The sequence below is a fragment of the Tupaia chinensis genome, unplaced genomic scaffold (assembly GCF_000334495.1).
Source record: "Tupaia chinensis unplaced genomic scaffold, TupChi_1.0 Scaffold000088_1, whole genome shotgun sequence".
Classification (NCBI taxonomy): domain Eukaryota; kingdom Metazoa; phylum Chordata; class Mammalia; order Scandentia; family Tupaiidae; genus Tupaia; species Tupaia belangeri.
The window spans coordinates 3,071,017-3,090,486 of record NW_006159550.1 but is presented as its reverse complement, the minus strand read 5'-3'; the positions used below and the strand labels follow the sequence as shown (position 1 = coordinate 3,090,486).

Sequence of the window (19,470 nt, the reverse complement as noted above, 5' to 3'; positions counted from 1 at the left end):
CCTCTCTGATCAAACTGAAATAAGTAAATAAATAATTGAAGTTGAAAAAAAAGAATACAGTTTGTATTATAGGTAAGATTGACATACAGTTACCCCAAACTCCTGTCAATCCTGTAAAAACATTCACTTTTATGGTTCGTGTGAGGAATATTATAGGCATGCATGGAATAGAATAACATATAAAATATTCACCATCAAGTGACAAGTGTTATTAAACTTCAATTGTCTGCCTAGTATTATGCAGTCTAGTGGGAGAAAATAAAACATGCATATGAAACAATTTTCAAACAAAACCTGCTTTTACATATTAGCATTAGTAAATTAAATGTGGTAGAACAAAGTGGTAATTTTGTGATAAAGAAGTATCAGTGTAGACATTATATATATGTATATATTTGTTTCTCAGTATGCTTTTACTGCATCACAGAATACTGCTAAACTTACAAATTTATTTACCTTTCCTAATAAGGTGCATGTGCTTATTACTACTATATGTAATTACTCATGTTTTTTGTCTTTGAGTAATGTATGAATTGATAATACTCATGGAAATATTTTATAAAATGTTACGTGTAGTAATGAGTGCCAACAGTTAAATATTACTTGTAGAATCACAGTAAGTGACTTTGGGTAAGGCACTTAGTCTCTTAAAACCTAATTTTTCTCGATAGTAATTAAAATAGGACAATGAGTTATTTTTTGGAAACCATGGAGGGCATTGAAGAGGAGAAAAAGAAGGTTCCTGCTGCGACAGAAACCAAGAAAAAGTTTCCTGCTATAGCAGAAGCCATCGAGAAAATGGTTCCTTCTGTGCCAGAAACCCCTAAGAAAAAGCCAGGGAATTTCGGGGAGCTGAAGATCAAGTGCCTGAGAAAGAAGTATTGCTCAAAAAATACTTTGAAAGGCAAAGAAGAAGCTTATTTATGAAAAAACTGAGCACTATCATAAGGAATATAGGCTGATGTACAGATTGGAGTTTCGCATGGCCAGAATGTCAAGAAAAGCTGGCAACTTTTCTGTACCTGCAGAACCCAGATTAGCATTTGTCATGAGGATCAGAGGTATCAGTGGTGTGAGCCCAGTGGTCCAAAAGGAGTTGGAGCTTCGTCATCTTTCCCAGATCTTCAATGATGCCTTTTTTTTGGGGGGGGGGCAGAGGTTTTGCTACAGGGCGCGTGTACTCGCCAGAAAGAGAGACAGAGAGATAGCAAGCGAGAAGTCATCCCCCAGGGGGGATGGCCACACCGCAGTCCCCTCTCTTCTCCATTCTCCTCTCGGGATCTTCGGCACACACGCACACGCACCTGGCGTGAGTTTAAGCCACCGAGTCTGGGACTCGAACCGCGCTTGACTACATGGGAGTTCAACGACACAGCCATTATGCTAACTGCTGGTCCCTTCAATGATACCTTTGTTAAGCTCGATAGGGCTTCAATGAACAGGCTGAAAATTGTGGAAGCCATATATTGCATGAGGGTATCCAAACCTGAAGTTGGTAAATGAACTAATTTGCAAATGTGGTTTTGGCAAAATCAACAAGAAGCTAATTGCTTGACAAATAACTCATAATTGCTTGATCTCTGGGTAAATTTGGCATCATCTTCCTGGGGGGGATATGATTCATGAAATCTATACTGTTGTAAAATGCTTCAAAGAAGCAAATAACTTCTCTGTGAGGTGGAATGAAGAAAATGACCACCCATTTTGTAGAAGGTAGAGGTGTTAGTAACAGGGAAGACCATATCTACAGACTTATTAGAAGGATGAACTAAGTTATCTACCATTATTATTTTTATAATTTTGTCAGTTAATAAACAGTGGCTGTTTTCAGACTGAAAAAAGTAGGACAATGAACTTACCTTATCTAGTTCTCGTGAGACTTCAATGAGATGTGTGAAGTACCAGCATTCAAGTGCTCTGATTGTTACATATATTACATATTATTATAACCCTCATTCACCTCTATTAATTGACCTTAAGGAGTCCTTGGGTAAAGGGTTATTTTGGATTGGCTAACAGGTTTGCAGGGTGGGTTCTGGCTGTATTGTAATTTACTCAAATCTCATTGGAACCTGCTGAGGTTAGTTTTGTAATCTTGCTCACAGAAAGGACATACCTTCCAGGTTGGAAGTGTTTTATCTGTATCCTTTCTCTGGTAAGAGAACAAACAAACACCAAAAGAAGGTATGACTGTGGGACTCTAAATTGTGATATATACATATGACAGGAAGATAAATCCTATTAAGTTGATAGTGTGATTGTGGGAAATCTTTCAAAGTAATAGGAAGGTTTTTCACAGTGCTAGTAGAAAAGTGGAGTGAAAAGCCATAGACTGTGAAACTGACCTGTTTGCTAACCATGTCTCTAGTTCTCACAGTGGAGGAAAGACATTTGATAAGGTAAGTGTCCACAGACTAAAGCACGTAAAACAACAACAGAAAAACCAAAACCACTTACTAGAGAAGAGGCTCTTGAATTTGTTTCTGAATTAATCCTATATAGTAGAAACTATCTAAGAAAAATCTTCAGAATAGAATACAAATTTTCCTGTTTAAATGAAGGAGAACCATATTGGGAAATGGAAAAACTGAGTATTGGTTTTAAGTTTGATTACTCGGAGGTACACAGTTTATCAAGTAAAGGCAGGATAGATGCAAATTCTTTTAATCAGTGGTTGTAATAATTTTCCCTTAATATCTTCCAATGGTAACTGAAGTTTTAAAATACATTTTATTGTGAACTTAGAGAATTTAACATATTCAATGTGTTAATCCATTGCAGTTATTGTTCATGTTGATGCTCACATTCTCATCTTTGGACAGTGGGGACCTTTTCAAGTTGACCTTGTGACTTCGAATAAGTCACTTAACTGCTCTGGGTTTCATTTTTTTCATCTGAAAATCAAGATTTTTTACCCTAGACCAATTCAGCTATAATATTCCTTGGTGTACTTTCAGACACACAAAATGAAACTTGCATGTCATTTAAAAATTTATTATTATTTTAAAGCATTTTATTATTGAAAATCCGAAAGCTACATAAAAGTTGATATAGTAGTATAGTGGTCTTCAGATATACATTATCTAGCTCAATAGTGATCAGCTCATGGACAGTGTCTTTTGGTCTACAATGCCGTCTACTCTGCCTGTTCTTCACTCCTGATTATTTAAAAGCAAATCTCAGACTGTATATCATTTCCTATAGTTCCTTCTTAGTGTCTTTTTTTTCTTGCAATTTATTTGTTTTAGCCCATTCATTTGTCCTTTTGAGTTATACCAACTTTTCTAATGATATTTTATAGTGGTGTTTAATTTTTTGTGTACCATATAAATGGACAGATCTATAAGCTTGTTCAGATTTCTGTCTGATATTTTTTTGGTCAAGAATACTTCATCGGAGCTGGTGTGCAGTTCCATCAGGAGGCACTTCAGAGTTGGATATTGCTCTCTTCGTGATGTTAGCAACCATCAGTGATGACCTGCCTAGATCTATGAATTCATTAGGATTTTAAAAATACTGTTCTCTTCTCCCATTTCTTCTTCATCTACTAGACAGAAAATTTCTATAAAAGGAATCTTTTTCTCATCAACTATTTGATTACTCTGAGGTACACAGTTTATCAAGTAAAGGCAGGATAGATGCAAATTCTTTTCATCAATGGTTGTAATAATTTTCCCCTAATATCTTCCAATGGTAAATGAAGTTTTTTTTTTTTTTTTTTTTTTTTTGAGAGATTTTCACTATAGGGCGCGTGTGCTCGCCAGACAGAGAGAGACATTAGAGACAGAAAGCGAGAAATCACCCCCCAGGGGGGATGACCATGCCGCAATCCCTTCTCCTCCATTCTCCTCTCGGGATCTTGGGCACGCACGCACACGCGCCCGGCGTGATTTTTAAGTCACCGGGTCCGGGACATGAACTGCGGTCAACTACGTGGGAGTCCAGTGACATAGCCATTACGCTAACTGCTGGCTCCTGGTAAATGAAGTTTTAAAATACATTTTATTGTGAACTTAGAGAATTTAACATATTCAATGTGTTAATCCATTGCAGTTATTGTTCATATTGATGCTCACATTCTTATCTTTGGACAGTGGGGACCTTTTCACGTTGGCTTTTGCATGTTTTGACTTGACCAACAGTGTTTGGTAGCTTCCTTGATTTCTGGTATAGCAATATGATCCAAAAGCATTTTGTACGTTTCTTGCTCCACCCTGGAATCGCCATTCTCCAAGGACTCTTAGTTCCTTTTAGTGAGCAGTGATATTTAGAGACAGTTGACTAGCTATTAGGAAATATCATTGCTACTTGATTAGTCTTTGGTTGTAGGCCTTTTCAATGGATAGATAAAAAAAAATCTTTAAATAAAATGCACCATGAGTTTATAATCTTTTATTTTAATTTAGAAATAGCCTACACACCAGAAAATGAGCAGAGAAAGAAACAAAGTTTGGGTATTTATATGCGTTTTGAAGAACTACATTTTTTATTGTGAAACATTCTATTGTCTTCTAATCTTCTTTCAAGAAAATGTTCTACTGTTAGAGTTTCAACAGCTTCTGGAATATTGGTATTACCTATCTAGCTAATAGCTGTCATAATGATTTAAACATATTCCTTTTTAAAAAAAATTGCTAGAAAGCATGTGCACTGGAGAGAGAAAGAGACAGAGATGGAGACAGAGACAGAAGGAAAGAGAGAAAGAGAGAGAGGGAGAAAGCAACCCCCAGTGGAGCAGTGTCATACTGCTATCCCTTCTCCATTTCTCCACCATGTTAGGATGTGGGTTATGGATGAAAAAGTGCCCAGTGTGTTGTTCAAGCCACAGGGGCCAGGAGTTGAACCACAAGATTAGACATGTGGGATTTGGCTGCTTTAACCACTAGGCCATGGAGCCAGTGTTCCTGTTTCGTTTTTAAATTAATTACCATATAGGGTCTAGTTCTCTTAAAAACCTTTTTCTTTGTTGTTCTTAATGGCCTTTTTTGACTAGGTCTATAGCTAGAATACTATATTTACCAGACAGACAGTGAAGATGGGAGTTACAAGTAAAATGGCATGTGCAGAGGCCCAGAGGAATTACAGAGCCTTGCATATTTGGAGAACAGCTATTATAAGTATGAGTTATTTTAGAGGAATGGCAGAAGATAAGATATGTGGAGTGGATAGGGGCTAGGTCACAAAGGATTCAATATGTCACACTGAAGGACTGTAATTATTATTATTATACTGCAGGCAATTTAGTAGGAATTTTAATAGGGAAATGACTTGATTAGAATGACCTATTTGAAGACCTTGGAAGCCGTATGAAGAACCAAAAAAGGTCGAGGACAGGGGTAATATGTAGACTATGACCAGACATAAAAGCTTAAATGAACTTGGGGGTTATTTGGCAGGTCAAATACTAGAAATCAATTGGATATGGACAGGAAGTGAAAGGAAGGAGTTCAGGATGACTCAGATTTCTGGATTGAGCAAATTATGTCGATGATGTTTCATTGATTAAATAGTGAATGTAGAAGAGGGAACAGCCTGGATTGGTGGCATGTAAATGTGACTGAAGCGGGATGAAGCTTCTGTTTAGGGGATCATTATTTTAGAGTACCTTGAACTTTTTGGTGCAGATGTCCATACATACACAAACCCACACAATCATCTTTATACTTAAGGACCTAGGTCTGAGTTCAAATGCTAGCTTTGTTACTTCTTATCTGTGTGACCTTGGCAGTTGACTTAGCCTTTCTAAGCCTAAGTATTATAGTTGCAAAAAGGGATAATAGTACCCAACTCATGGTTGTCATGTGAATTAAATGATCTAATTGACAAAAATCTAATGGAATGCTTGATACAATAACTTGGTAATATAGTCATTATTATCCTAATATGAGAGTTGCCAGTATCTTGTTTGGAGCCATGAAATGGATGAGATTCATAGAGAGAACCCTGAAAATGAGAAGAAAGGGGATCAGATCAAATAAGAACAATAGTTGAACCCCAGACCTTCAGTTGCCTAAAGATCTTCCTAATGAGATGAGAGAAGTGTTCCAGACCTGGAACTGATAGATAACAAGCAGTGACTACCAACTGCGGGGCCTTAGCCTGGCTTCTAATCTAGCCTTCACGAATGGCATTCTAAGAGTGTGAGCATATGTTAATTTCTTCTGGGGAGAATACATAGCTTTCAACTAGTTTGTGGGACCTGTGAATTCCAGAAAGGTGGTCACTAATAGACTGTGTGTTTAACCCTGTGAGTTGTCAAACATGTTACAAATCAAGAATACCAGTCTTCCAGCCCAACACCTAGTGAAGCGACACCATGTGCATCTGAGTTGGGCCCAGCCCTGTTCTTTTAACTGCCAAAGCCTGTGCCCCAAACCTCGTCTTCCAGCCCAACACCTAGAGGGAATCCATGTGCATTTAAGGTGGGATCAGCTGTGTTACTTTAACTGCCAAAGCCTCTGCTCCAAACCTTGTCTTTCAGCCCAATGCCTAGTGAAGCGAGGGTCATAGAAAACCTCAACCTCCACTGAACTGCTACAGAAAGTGAGAAACTCATCTTCATAAATCTGAATTCAAATCTTTTTCTGTGGCTACTATGTTGCAAAATACAGTAGTAGAGAAGAAACAGTCATAGAAGTATCTTCCAGTTAAGGGAAGCATGTGAGCCTACAGTGGCAGAAATCTCCAACAAATTAGCCAAACATGAATATACCAACAAATAACTAAAATCAGAGAAGAGAGACTGCAAAATGAGCAGCAGGGAGGAAGACGGGACTGCAGAGAGCACAGCTCATCTCTTGCCACACACCTCTGAACTTTTAGTTGAAACCCCACAGCTCAGCAAGTACACCTGTCCTTCAGAAAATGGGAAGTCTTTGTAATATTCAGTTCCATCAACAAAAGTGCCAGTTGCCTGGTGAGAATCAGGGAAAGGGATTTGCAGAGATATTGCAGGTCATCTCCTCCCACACACCTCTAACACGCAGAATAAACTTTGAGAAAGTATGAAGAAATATCAGATGACCAGAAACTACCACAGAGGCATAAGAAATATGGGAAACAAAGAAAATACCTTTCCCCCAAGGGAAAAGAACAGCCTTTCATCATCCAAAGACAGTACAGTGGAACTCATAGAAATATCAGGTAAAGAATTAAAAATATTCATAGTTAGGGATCAGGAGCTAGCATAATGGCTATGTCGCTGGACTCCCACATAGCTGACCGCGGTTCGAGTCCTAGACCCGGTGGCTTAAACTCACGCCGGGTGCATGTGTGTGCATGTCCAAGGTCCCGAGAGGAGAAGGACTGTGGCGTAGCCATCCCCCCCTGGGGGGTGATTTCTCACTTTCTGTCTCTCTGTCTCTGTCTGTCTGGCGAGCGCACGTGCCCTATAGCAAAAACCTCTCAAAATATTCAGGTACAAAGCTAACAGAGATGCAAGAAGACAATAACTCCTGAAGATACAGGAGAAAAGAGATAACAAGTTCTAGGAGGTGAGGAAGTTCTTGTACGATCTGAAAGAGGAAATACATACCACAAAAAGAATCAAACGGAACTGTTAGAGAAGAGGCTGTAATTCAGGAAATCAAAACCTTCCTTGAAAGTATTAAAAGCAGATTAGATCATGCAGAAGACTGAATCTCAGATGTAGAAGACAGAGCCTCTGACCTAGAAAAATTTACCATGAAGACTGAGAAAATAAAAAATACCCCCCCTCCATGAGAATAATATACAAGTAATACTAGATACCATTAGATGTTCAAACATCTAGATAATCGGTATCCCAGAAGGTGAAGAAACTAATAAGGGCATGGATAATCTATTCCATGAAATGCTGGAAGGAAACTTTTCAAACCTAGAGAGGCATTCAAATATCCAGACCCAAGAAATATCAAGGACCCCCACACAGAATCAACCCAAGAAGATCTTCTCCAAGGTACATCATAGCAAGATTGACCAAAACCATATACAGAGACAAGATACTAAAATTGGCAAGAGAGAAACGGCAAGTTACTTCTAGAGGTTATCCCATCAGACTAACATTGGACCTCTCATCGGAAACAATGCAAGCAAGAATGGGAAAATATATTCAAGGTGTTAAGTGAAAATAAATTTCGACCAAGAATACTATACCCGGCAAGATCCTTCATGTGGGAAGAAAAGATAAAGACATTCTCAGATAAACAAAATCTGAAAGAATTTATCAACACCAGACCCACTCTTTGAGAAGTTCTTAAGGAAGTGCTATACCAGGAAAACTAAAGACAGACAGAAATAAGAGAGCAAAAAATGACCAAGAAAAAGACCAACTTAATGGCAGGGACAAATTTGGAAATATCAATAATAATGTTGAATGTTAACTTACAGGATTTAAATGGAAAGATCAGACCACAGTTACCCTGCAAATTTAACAAAAGAGAGATTACATGAAACCGAACTGGTGAAATAGAATACTATGACTTTTCTCTAAAACATTACTGATTTTCTTCTATGCATTGTCTTCCAGATTTAAAGGATTTGGGTTCTCTTGTGAGTTGTTGATAGATTCAGGAATTTGTTAATTTTTTTTAATTGAAACGTAAACTTTTCTCCCTTCCTGACCCCTTTGCAGTTGGAAAATATCTGTTAAGAATTTTTATTTTGTGGCAGAATTGTTATTTGCATAAATTCAATAATACACTAGTATCCGTTGCCTTGCATCAAATATTGAGTTCTTTTGGGGCTTTGAGCAAATAACAGACCAAACTGAGACTAACTTTTTTTTTTTTCAAGTAATTTTGTTTATACCTCTCTTTAGTAAAAGGGGGGAGAGAGAAAAAAAATGTTTCAGAAGAGAATTGCAGTGCATTTGTCACTAGATTTTAGCTTTGTCCATATTTTTAGTTTAAGATCTTTTGTGAATCAATAAAATGTGAAGAAAAAGTTTAGTAGGGAAGGGAGGGAGGAGAAAGGGAGAATGAAAAAAAAAGTAAAAGTATGTTTGATTGACAGAAAATGAGAAGCTGTTTGCTGATGACAATGTATATAGTAATATCTTTTCCTTCACTGATGTGCATGGTATTCGTGCTGAAAGAGAAATGTTGTATACTGTAGAGATATGTGATTAAATGTAAATTAAAACACAAAAAATTAAAAAAAAAATCAAGAATGCCTATGTTAACTCTAGCTCTCTTAGAGCTTGTAGATAAGGACAGAAGGATGTAAAGTTAGACAAAATTAAGAAGAAAAATGAGCAAATCCAGGGGTGGTGAGGCCAGATCGTATGATATTCAGGGTAAATATCAGGATATAAAAAATCTTTTCTCTTCAGCTACCTCCTGGGCACATGTTTACTGGAAATCCGTTTGGCTCTGTAGTCAATGTTCACAAATGCCACAAGGTGGCGAGGTTGCTCCTTAAAATGAATGTGAATAAATATGTGTGTGTGTGTGTGTGTGTGTGTGTGAGAGAGAGAGAGAGAGAGAGAGAGAGAGATGGCAGATGGGGAGGATATGTGTGTGTGGGTGTGTGTGGTCTCTGATTCTCCATAACCTCTTTAATTTTTCTTACCCTCTACCTAAATATAAAATAGAACTGATGTGCTTAAAATTTTCTTTAATTCAGATTTTGCTCAGAGATTTTCTTGGAAATGTAAAGCTAAATAATAAATTAAAAAGAAATATCTGAATCTCATGCTTTTTACTAAATTATCATTAAAATATTCCATTCTGCACATTGCCAAAAAAGTTATCTTTGTAAAACCACTGTTTTGATAATGTCAGTTCCCTGCTTTAAAACTTTTAAAATGATCATAACTATTTAATAATGGTGCTGGTGGTCAGTATTCGAATAGTTAAGGTAAGCGTAAGGTGAAAGTGGAATAATTTTTGACTCATATTACAGAATATGTAAATGAGTCTTCTATAAGGTCATGGAAAATATATATTATGAAAAACTATTGCATGGATTTCAAATTTTTTTGTGCCAAAGTAAACTATTAAAAAAGTATGTATTTCATAAACAGATGAGAGAGACAGAGAAAGAAAGAGAGAGAGGGAGAGACACAGAGAAAGGAGTACCTCCCAAAGGGCCTTGATGCCATGGTCCACACCCAGCGTCAGTCAGCCTTAGAGCATGAGCACATGCGTGTCTGGTGCACTCTGGAGGTTTGAAATGTGAACCAAGAGCGTTCTCATGTGGGTCAGTCTCACATGCCATGTTTTATGATGTTAGGTGAAGAAAACAGATGATTTAATTTAGTGGGGTTTTATTGATCTAATTTAACACAATTTGAATCAGGCAGTTTGTTGGATCAACTTCTAAGCAACTCCAGATAGCCTCATGGTCAACTTGGCATCAACTCCTGGAAAGGGAAAGCAATGTACCAAAATGAAAGTGAAGGAATGAGGTAGAGAAATAACTGGATTGGTTACAGCTGGATGGTAGGCTGCATAGGCAGCCCAAGTGTGTTTGTGTATGTATATGAGCATGTGTATGTATGTACACACATACACATGTGGGGACATCCAATAGTTCATGGAAAAATGGACCTATGGGGTTGGACAGTAACACAGCAGTGTTAAACTAAACTATTTTGGCTTGAAATGGCCACTGTACTCTCACACTTGGATTCCTGTGGATAAGCCAAAATCATACATGTTAGGCTGTCTTTCTGAGTTGGTTGCTAAATTACAGCCAATCACACTAGTCAAACTTTAGTCAACTACAGAAAGTCCATCTTTCAGGTTGTTCAAGTGGACACAGGGAGGGTGTGAGGAACTGACGCATATGGAAGGAGAACATCCCAGTTGACTGGAGAGCAAGGCCCCTTGGCAACCTTTTCCTGATATAAAGCAAAATATGCAGGGAATGCCAACAAATAGCTCGAAGGCCCTTATTTGGTTATTCTCCAGTTGATTCATAGGATTGGGAGACAGATTTATTAGACAGAGAAATAGAGAGAGGGAGGGGGAGAGAAAGAGAGAGAGAGAGTGAGGAAGAAAGCATACCTCCCCCTATGGGGAATGGTCACACTATAGTCCTTTCACCTCCATCCTGTCAGGATTTTGAGCATACAAGCACATGTACCTGGCGTGTTTCCCATGCTGCCAGTGCCAAGATTAGAACTGTAGTTGCTCATTGCTCTGTTAAAAACTAGATTATGGGGTCAGACCTATGTATTTTTTGCATTGAGAAAATATGTAAGTAGAACTCAGGGAGACATTGCTTTGCTTTACTTTGTATTTTATTGTATGTGGATTAAGGGTAGCATGTGTTTATTCAAATCTGAGGGGTAAAAGGATGAGTCAGTACAGCTGACCTATAACAGTAAGGAGTGGTAGGGACTGTGGGAAATAGCAATTCATGCCTGAATAAAGGGGAAAGTTTTACTCAACTCTGCCCGTTACTGATGAGAATGTGAGCCTAGTTTTGAATTTATATTCTAATTTTTCAGGAAAAGCCAGAAATTTCCATCTTATGTGTTATCTCCGGATTTTTATGTTGGGAACTAAATAAAATAATTTAAAAACATTCTGTAGGCCAAAACCAACCACCCTGCCCCCTTCATGAAATCTGGCCCTCAAGTTGGCAGTTTTTGACTTTCTGGAGTAGAAACTCATAATTAATTCTTATTGCTTCCTTTAAGGGGTAGTATAGATCTAATATAAACAAAAGTTAAAATATTTCTAGAGGCCAGTGGTTTTAATACACCATTGTACAGTGGTTTTTGCATACTCTGAGTGGTGCTGAATGTGTCTGTTCTTGCTGTTTCAGGGTATGGTCAGACAGGTCCAATGTCTCAGAGAGCTGGTTATGATGCTGTTGCCTGTGCAGTTTCTGGTCTGATGCACATCACAGGGCCTGAGGTAGGTATCCTTCTTTAATATAGTTATAACTTTTTCTCTTACATATCCCATAGGGATTTTTTTCATTAACCCTAACCCATAGGATTAAATTTGAATTAATTTTTTTTTTAATAATTGCCAGAAAGTGCATGTGTTCACCAGAGAGAAATGAGACAGAAAAAGAGAGGGAGAAAACACAGACGTAGTCACCTGCAATCGGTTGTCCTCCATTTCTCCATCCCATCAGGATTCTGGGCCTGTGTGAACTTGTGCCCTGCATGATTTTGAGGCTGCTGGGGCTGAGATTTGAATCACATTTGGCCATGAGGGATCTGGGTTCCCAAACCACTGAGCTATAGTGCTGATCCCAAACTTGAATCAATTTTAGAAAGAAACCAGAGGAAGGAAATGACTTATAAAAGTAAAAAGTCTTCATTACAAATATACTCAAGACTGAATATCAGTATGGCTTCATGGAAAAGAGAAATCTTTTTAGCAAGAAGTAATAAATCATGTGGTGAATGTATTTTTCATATTTATTCAAGCTTAATATAGGCATCTTTGTGTGATCTAGGAATATTTCTTCTAGAAAATAGGATGATTGACTAGACTAGACTACAAGTGTTCATTTCTACCAATGTGCCTTCATTTGACATGTATTCACAGTAGATGGTTTCTTTATCCTTCTGGAATATAAATAGTTATATATTTAAATATGTGTTTCTTAGAGCCTCAGGTGTACTTGTGTTTGATTTGTCCTATTCATGAGATTCTGATAGTGAAAGACTTATTTGCTTTTATAGAAGAATTTCTCCATTGATGTTAGGTTGGGAAGTTCCTGCATCTATATAAGATGGCAAAAATATGGTTGGTTGTATCAAAGAATAGATTCTTGAGGAAAACAATATGAATGACATTAACTAAATTTAAAAATCAAGCCTAGTAAAATATAAAAATACTAAAAGGTATCCATTTCAAAACAAACAATTGATAAGCTAAAGAACTTGTTCTTATAGATGTTCCTGTCTTGAATCACTTTATTCAATTAATTCTTCAAGAAATACTGTGGCTGTGTTGGGATAAACCGAGGTAGAATGGCCTCAGTCTATTCTTTTGGAGTCTGTCTATCTCTTTTTATTAATTTCACAGGAGCCTTTGATTTATTTTTTAGTTTTTTAAGAGAGATTTTTGCTATATGGAACTTGTGCTCAGCAGAGAGACAAACAGGAAGTGAGAAATCACCTCCCCCCCGCCAAGGGGGATGGCAATGCCACAGTCACTTCTCCTCCATTCTCCTCTCAGGATTTTGGGCACACACACACACACGTGCCTGGTGTGAATTTAAGCCACTGGTCTAGGACTCTAATCACAGTTGACTACATGGGAGTCCAGTGATACAACCATTTCACAATTCGCTGGTCCCAGCCTTTGGGATTTTAATGTCTTGATATATAAGGGTCAGGACCAGCAGATGGCATAATGTGGTGGTGTGGTGAAGGTGCTGGACTCCCACATGGCCAATGATGGTTTGAGTCCCAGACCTGGTGACTTGCTTTCACATTTTCTCTTTCTCTGTCTCTCTCTGGTGAGCACATGTGCCCTATAGCAAACTTAATAGAAGTAATAATAAACAAACAAATATTTTAAAAAAAGTTCAAGGACGCCAGTTTTCTTTTCACTCTTTAAGAGAATGGACTGTGGACATACCTCTCTTCGCTGTGTCTCATAGAATCACATGATGAAGGCAGTATTATGAGTGCTTTTATTTAAAAACACTGAACTCAGTTGGAAATATGTGAAAAGATCTGAGACTTTTAAATTTGTATGTGCAAATGCTAAAATGGATTAAATTAAAAACTGCTGAGATGAGGGTTATTGTAGTTCTTTTAGTATATTGCACTATATTCTAACAGGTTTATCCACATAGGATATACTCAGTCTTGTTTTGTTTTGTTTTGTTTTAGAGGTTTTACAGAGAGACAGATAGCGAGAAATCACCCCCCGGGGGGGATGACCACACTGTAATCCCTTTTCCTCCATTCTCCTCTTGGGACCTTGGGCACGCACGCACATGCGCCCGGCGCGAATCTAAGCCACCAGGTCTGGGATTCGAACCACGGTCGACTACATGGGAGTTCAGCGACATAGCCATTATGCCAATTGCTGGTCACCAGTCTTTTATTTTATCACTCAATAACAGCCTTTGTCTCATGTTATCCTATTTGGATAATTTTTGTTCTAGGTGAGCAAATAATAGTATTTATTGAATACCTGCTCTGTACCAAATGTTGATTTATATACTTTAAATGTATTAAGTAAACATAACTCCCATAGGCAGTATCAGTAAGATGGACGCATGATGTCTTTCAGTGACGCAGTGAAGAGTTGTTACATGTGTTTCCCGACTGTGTGCTAGGAACCATGGTAGGCACTGGGGATTATGCAGACACAGTGTTTGTCCTCTTGATGCTGTCAAATGGGGAAAACAAGCATTAACAGAAGATGTTCATTATATACAAAAGAAAAGAGCTATGCAGAAGAATGCAGGGTATTATTAATATATGGACTTTTGTCTAACTGCACAGCTATGTATCTGTGCAACTCCATGCTGTCAGATGACCGACTGGAACCCAGGCTTACCTGTCATTAAGAAGCTTCAGCACATTACCCTACACAGGTGATGTGCCCTATGCTAAGACAGTCGTCTGTCAGAGAAGGCTTCTTTGAGGACCAGATACTAAGGAGAAACCTGATTAGCCATTAACCAGGTGACCAGAGGGCAATGAATATCGTATGATGCCTAGATTCTGGAGAGTCTGGTAGAGTTAAGGAGGTAAAAGAAGGCAGTGTTGTTGGATTATTATGAACTAGCTGAGAAGGAAACAAAATGAGTTTGGAGAGGAAGGGCATGGTGGCTGAACTTATTGCCTGTGGGCTTACTGTATCACTTAATAGTTAGATGAGTAGAGAGATTCATTATTATATGTAAGTATTTCTTGGTGATGCTCTCATGTATATCTGAGTGATGGTCCAAAGATGTAGACTAGTATTGCAATGAAAAACTCAAAAGAGTAGTAATGCCATTTTGATCCAAAAAGGAACAGATCTAAGTGTACAAAATAGGATAAAATTTATGAGAGTAGTCTTTATGGTGAGATTTAAGGCAAAACTAGTTATAGTTGATCTCCACTAAATCTGAAATCTAGCCTTTTATGTATGCTGTGATGTTGTTAGATAAGATTCATATTTGATTATGGAGAAAAAGAAGAATGATTTTAAGTCCCTACTTTATGCTAGATCCTTGCTTGGTGTTTTTATACATAACTATCTCATTTGATCCTCATGCTGATATTTCTAGGTAGATTTTGCTAAATTTAGTAACTGAAGTTTAGAGGCTTCAATACCGGGTATATAAGTTGCTGAAGCCACACTTGGAACCCAGGTCTGCTTTGCTTCTAGAGCCCATGTTCTTCTTCCTTTTCATGATGCCTGCAGATTACTATGTTCGCATCTTGTTTATACATGTTACTTGATATATAAGGGGAGTTTAAAAAGTTCACAGAAAAAGCAAATTAAAGTATGATTTTATTTTGGTACAAAAAATGTTTAAAATCCACACATAGCTTTTTTTTATAACATGTATTTTCCATGGGATTTTTGAAACTTCCTCATGTTACAGTGTAGTCAGTAGACCACTTGGTCCAGTGAGATAAAATTCAACTAAGAGTATGGATCTAGTTCACTCCTAGAATGTAATGTCTTCTTATTGCCTAAAATGGGTCCTGGTAGAATATAAGCCTCATAAGAAAGACCATGCTCATTGCTTTGGTTGTCTCTGTGTCTCCATGCATAGAGCAGAGCCTTAGGAAAACTCAGGAAATATTTGCTGAGTAAATGAATAAATGAATACCTGCACTGTACTGTGTGATCTTGAATATAATAGAAAACTGCATAAAATTAAGTGGTACAGTATGTAATGGACAATACAGAGAACTGTAAGATACAGGATCTCTAACTTTTTCCTCAATGATAGAATTATATATGTGTGTGTACACAAACACACACACATTATATATAATATTTATAGAAAAGTCAATTCTTTGGAAGCAGCTGAGAATACAGATGGGTGAGGGCAAGTTGGTGTGGTGGCATAATAATGATAGAGATACTAGATGTTTCTGTGAAAACTTACAGGGTAGTGATAACCTCTTTATATCCTAGTACTTAGTATAGTAGATGTGCTTAGTATAGTAGATGTGATTCAAACGTAAAAAGTACTTAGTATAGTAGATGTGATTCAAACGAAAAATGTATATATGTGTGTGTGTGTGTGTATGTGTGTGTACACACACATATATATTTCTATCCTTGAGGAAAAAGTTAGAGATCCTGTATCTTACAGTTCTCTGTATTGTCCTTTACACACTGTACCACTTAATTTTATGCAGTTTCCTATTATATTTAAAATCACACAGTACAGTACAGGTACACACACACACACACACACACACACACACACACACACACAAAACCAACCCTAGAGGTGCATACTGGTAAGATGCTGGCTCTGCAGAATGGGACCAGATGGGAGGCTTGGGTTCAATTCCTGGTCCAACTTAAGGACCGAACATGAGGGCATGTCCCTATAATCCCAATGACTCAACAAGGCAGAAGCAGGAAGAAAGTGAGCTGACCTGGGCAATAAAGCAAGTTCTTATCTGAAAAACATAGATCCAGGTGCGATGGCATGAACCTGTAGTCTCAGCTGAGGCAGCTTAACTGTAGCATGAAGAGACCTTATATTTTAAAAATAAAAAATAAGATTAAAAATTTCAATGGAACCTTCAAAATCTATTTATGGCTTGCACTAACTCTGTTGGAGAGAAGTTTTTTTTATTATAATTTGAAGAAGTAAAATACAATTGGTCTTCATTGGAAAATTTGTATTATGAAAAAGCTATACATGGATTTCAAGGTTTTTTTTTTAACCAAAATAAACTTGTACTATTAATAACTTTTTATACCACATTAGAACAGGATCTATTTGAGGCACTAAGAAGAATTAGACAGTTTACAAAGATTCTTTGTCATAGCAACATGAATTATGCTAAAATTGAAACAACAACAAATAGCAAATTTATGGTAATCCTTGGGTGGAAGAATGGTGAAATCATTGCTGCTTTATGAAAAGTTTATTTCCCCCAAAGAAATAAGCAGTTTACAAATGGGTAACTCATTTTAAGAAGGTCAAAACAATGTTGAAAATGATGCTGGCAGTGTCAGGTCAGCCACATTAATTGGAAAGAAAAAAATTAATCTTATTCATGTCCTAATTAGAGAAGACTAATGATTAACAGCAGAAAAAACAGCAAACACCATAGCTATCTCAATTAGTTCCACTTACCCAATTCTGACTGTGAAGTTAAAGATGTCTTTGATTGTACCAATATTCAGTGTATTCTGGATGGGAAATTTCATTTTGTATGCTGTAATGATATTCAGTGAATGAATGTAAAAAAAAAAAAAATTAGCAAACTCTCTGCTTGATGGTTGCCAAAACTCTTGCACCTGAATCAACTGTAGACAAGAACGTAACTTTTCAATGAGAATTTTACATCATGATGCATTTCTTTAAAGATCTGTAACAGGATTCCTCATGGCTTCTGCTAACTAGTGATTTCAGTATACAAGAGAAATGACGATTTCCTACTGATAATTCAGCCTCCAGCAAACAAGCTAGAGTGGCAGGAGAGGCGAGAGGCAGGCCTTCAGGAGAAGATTCCTCATAGCTCCTGCAAACTAGTGTGCTGTGGTTTTCTATTTTGTGCTCTTTTTTTAAAAAGAAAAACAATAATTATAATTTCTTTTACTTTTTTATTTTTTCTCTTTGTTTTCCATTTCTTTGTTGTTTCTCTCTCTTCTTTTTTCTCTTTTTTTCTCATCTCTCTGCTCCTCAATACCCTTTTATTGTGTTTCTAGATGGATCTAAGGGCACTGTAGCTAAACATCCAAGTACTGTTAGGGTTAACATATTCTTCAATATCTACCGAATCTGCTGCACAAAGTGATCACAACAGAACGGCAAAGAGATTCCAGATCACCTCTTTCTGCTTGCTTCTGAATGTTCAGATTGAACTTCAAGAATTAGGAAGAAACACATCATCCATCAGATGACTAGATATCACTGCAGGACCACAAGAAATATGGGAAAGCAAGAAAATATCTCTCCTCCAAGGGAAAAGAATAACTTCTCTTCATCCACAAGCAGTTCAATGGAAATCATGGAAATGTCTGATAAAGAATTTAGAACACTCATAATGGCAAAGTTAACAGAGATGGAAGAGAAGAGAGACAATGAACTGCAGAAGAGAAAGGAGAAAGAAGCTGGTGAGTTCAAGAGGATGAGGAAATTCTTGCAAGATCTAAAAGAGGAATTACACACTTTAAAAAAGAATCAAACAGAACTGTTAGAGATGAAGGCTATAATACAGGCTAGATCATACAGAAAATAGAATTTCAGATGTAGAAGAGAAAATTGCTGGCTTAAAAAAGTCCACCACGAAGACTGAGAAAATTGCCCCCCAAAATGAGAATAATATATGACAAGTACTAGATACTATCAAACGTCCAAACATCCGGATAACTGGTATCCCAGAAGGCGAAGAGACGCATAAGGGCATTGATAATCTATTCCATGAAATCCTGCAAGAAAACTTTCCAAACCTAGAGAAGCACTCAAAGATCCAATCCCAAGAAATACAAAGGACCCCAAATAGAATCGACCTAAGAAGATTTCTCCAAGATACATTATAGCCAGATTGACAAAACCACAGACAAAGACGAGATATGAAGATTGGCAAGAAAAAAACATCAAGTTACCTACAAAGGATATCCCATCAGGCTAACAGCAGACCTCTCATTGGAAACAATACGAGCAAGGAAAGAATAGGAAAATATATTCAAAGTGTTAAGAGAAAAGCAATTTCAGCCAAGAATACTGTACCTGGCAAGATTATCCTTCATGTGGGAAGAAAAGACAAGAACATTCTCAGCTAAATAAAACCTGAAAGAATTTACCAGCACCAGACCAGATTTCCAAGAAGTTCTCAAGGGAGTGCTGTATCAAGAAAAATAAATATAGACACACAGAAATAAGAGTTCAAAAACTAAGAAAATGGCCAACTTAATCATAGGGACACGTCTGGAGTTGAATATTATATCCCAGAATTTAATTGGGAAAATCGAACAACAACAGAAGATAAAGTACGTGAGACTGAATTGGTGAAGTATAATTTTATGACTTTTGACTAAAACATTGCTAATTTTCTTGTAGACTTTGTTATCTGGTCGTCAGGATTTGTGTCCTGTCTTGAGATATGGATAGGTTCATGTACCTACTATTTTAACAGAATCCTAACCTGTTTCCTGGCTTTAAGTTTTAGGCAAAGTTCCTTATATTTCTTTGATTTTAGTTAAAACTGATTTTCTTAATAGTACCAAGCAAATTTGCTATTGAAAGAAGTTAGATTATTTAAGAAATTGTGTGATCAGTACAATGTGAGGGGAGAAAGGAATGGAAGACAACTGTAGACACCAGAGATAGTGTGAGAAGAGGATGGGAAAATACAAAGGGTCAGAAATAGGG

At 37.3% G+C, this 19,470-nt stretch overlaps 1 protein-coding gene across 1 annotated transcript in view; it reads left to right on the top strand.

The window, feature by feature from the left end:
* Nucleotides 1-19,470, top strand: part of SUGCT (succinyl-CoA:glutarate-CoA transferase) — a gene marked incomplete at its 5' end in the record, with an annotated part of 825,119 nt that overhangs the window by 75,364 nt on the left and 730,285 nt on the right. The window contains 1 exon segment of the mRNA XM_014585757.2: nucleotides 11,755-11,846. Coding sequence (XP_014441243.1) covers nucleotides 11,755-11,846 — 92 coding nt within the window.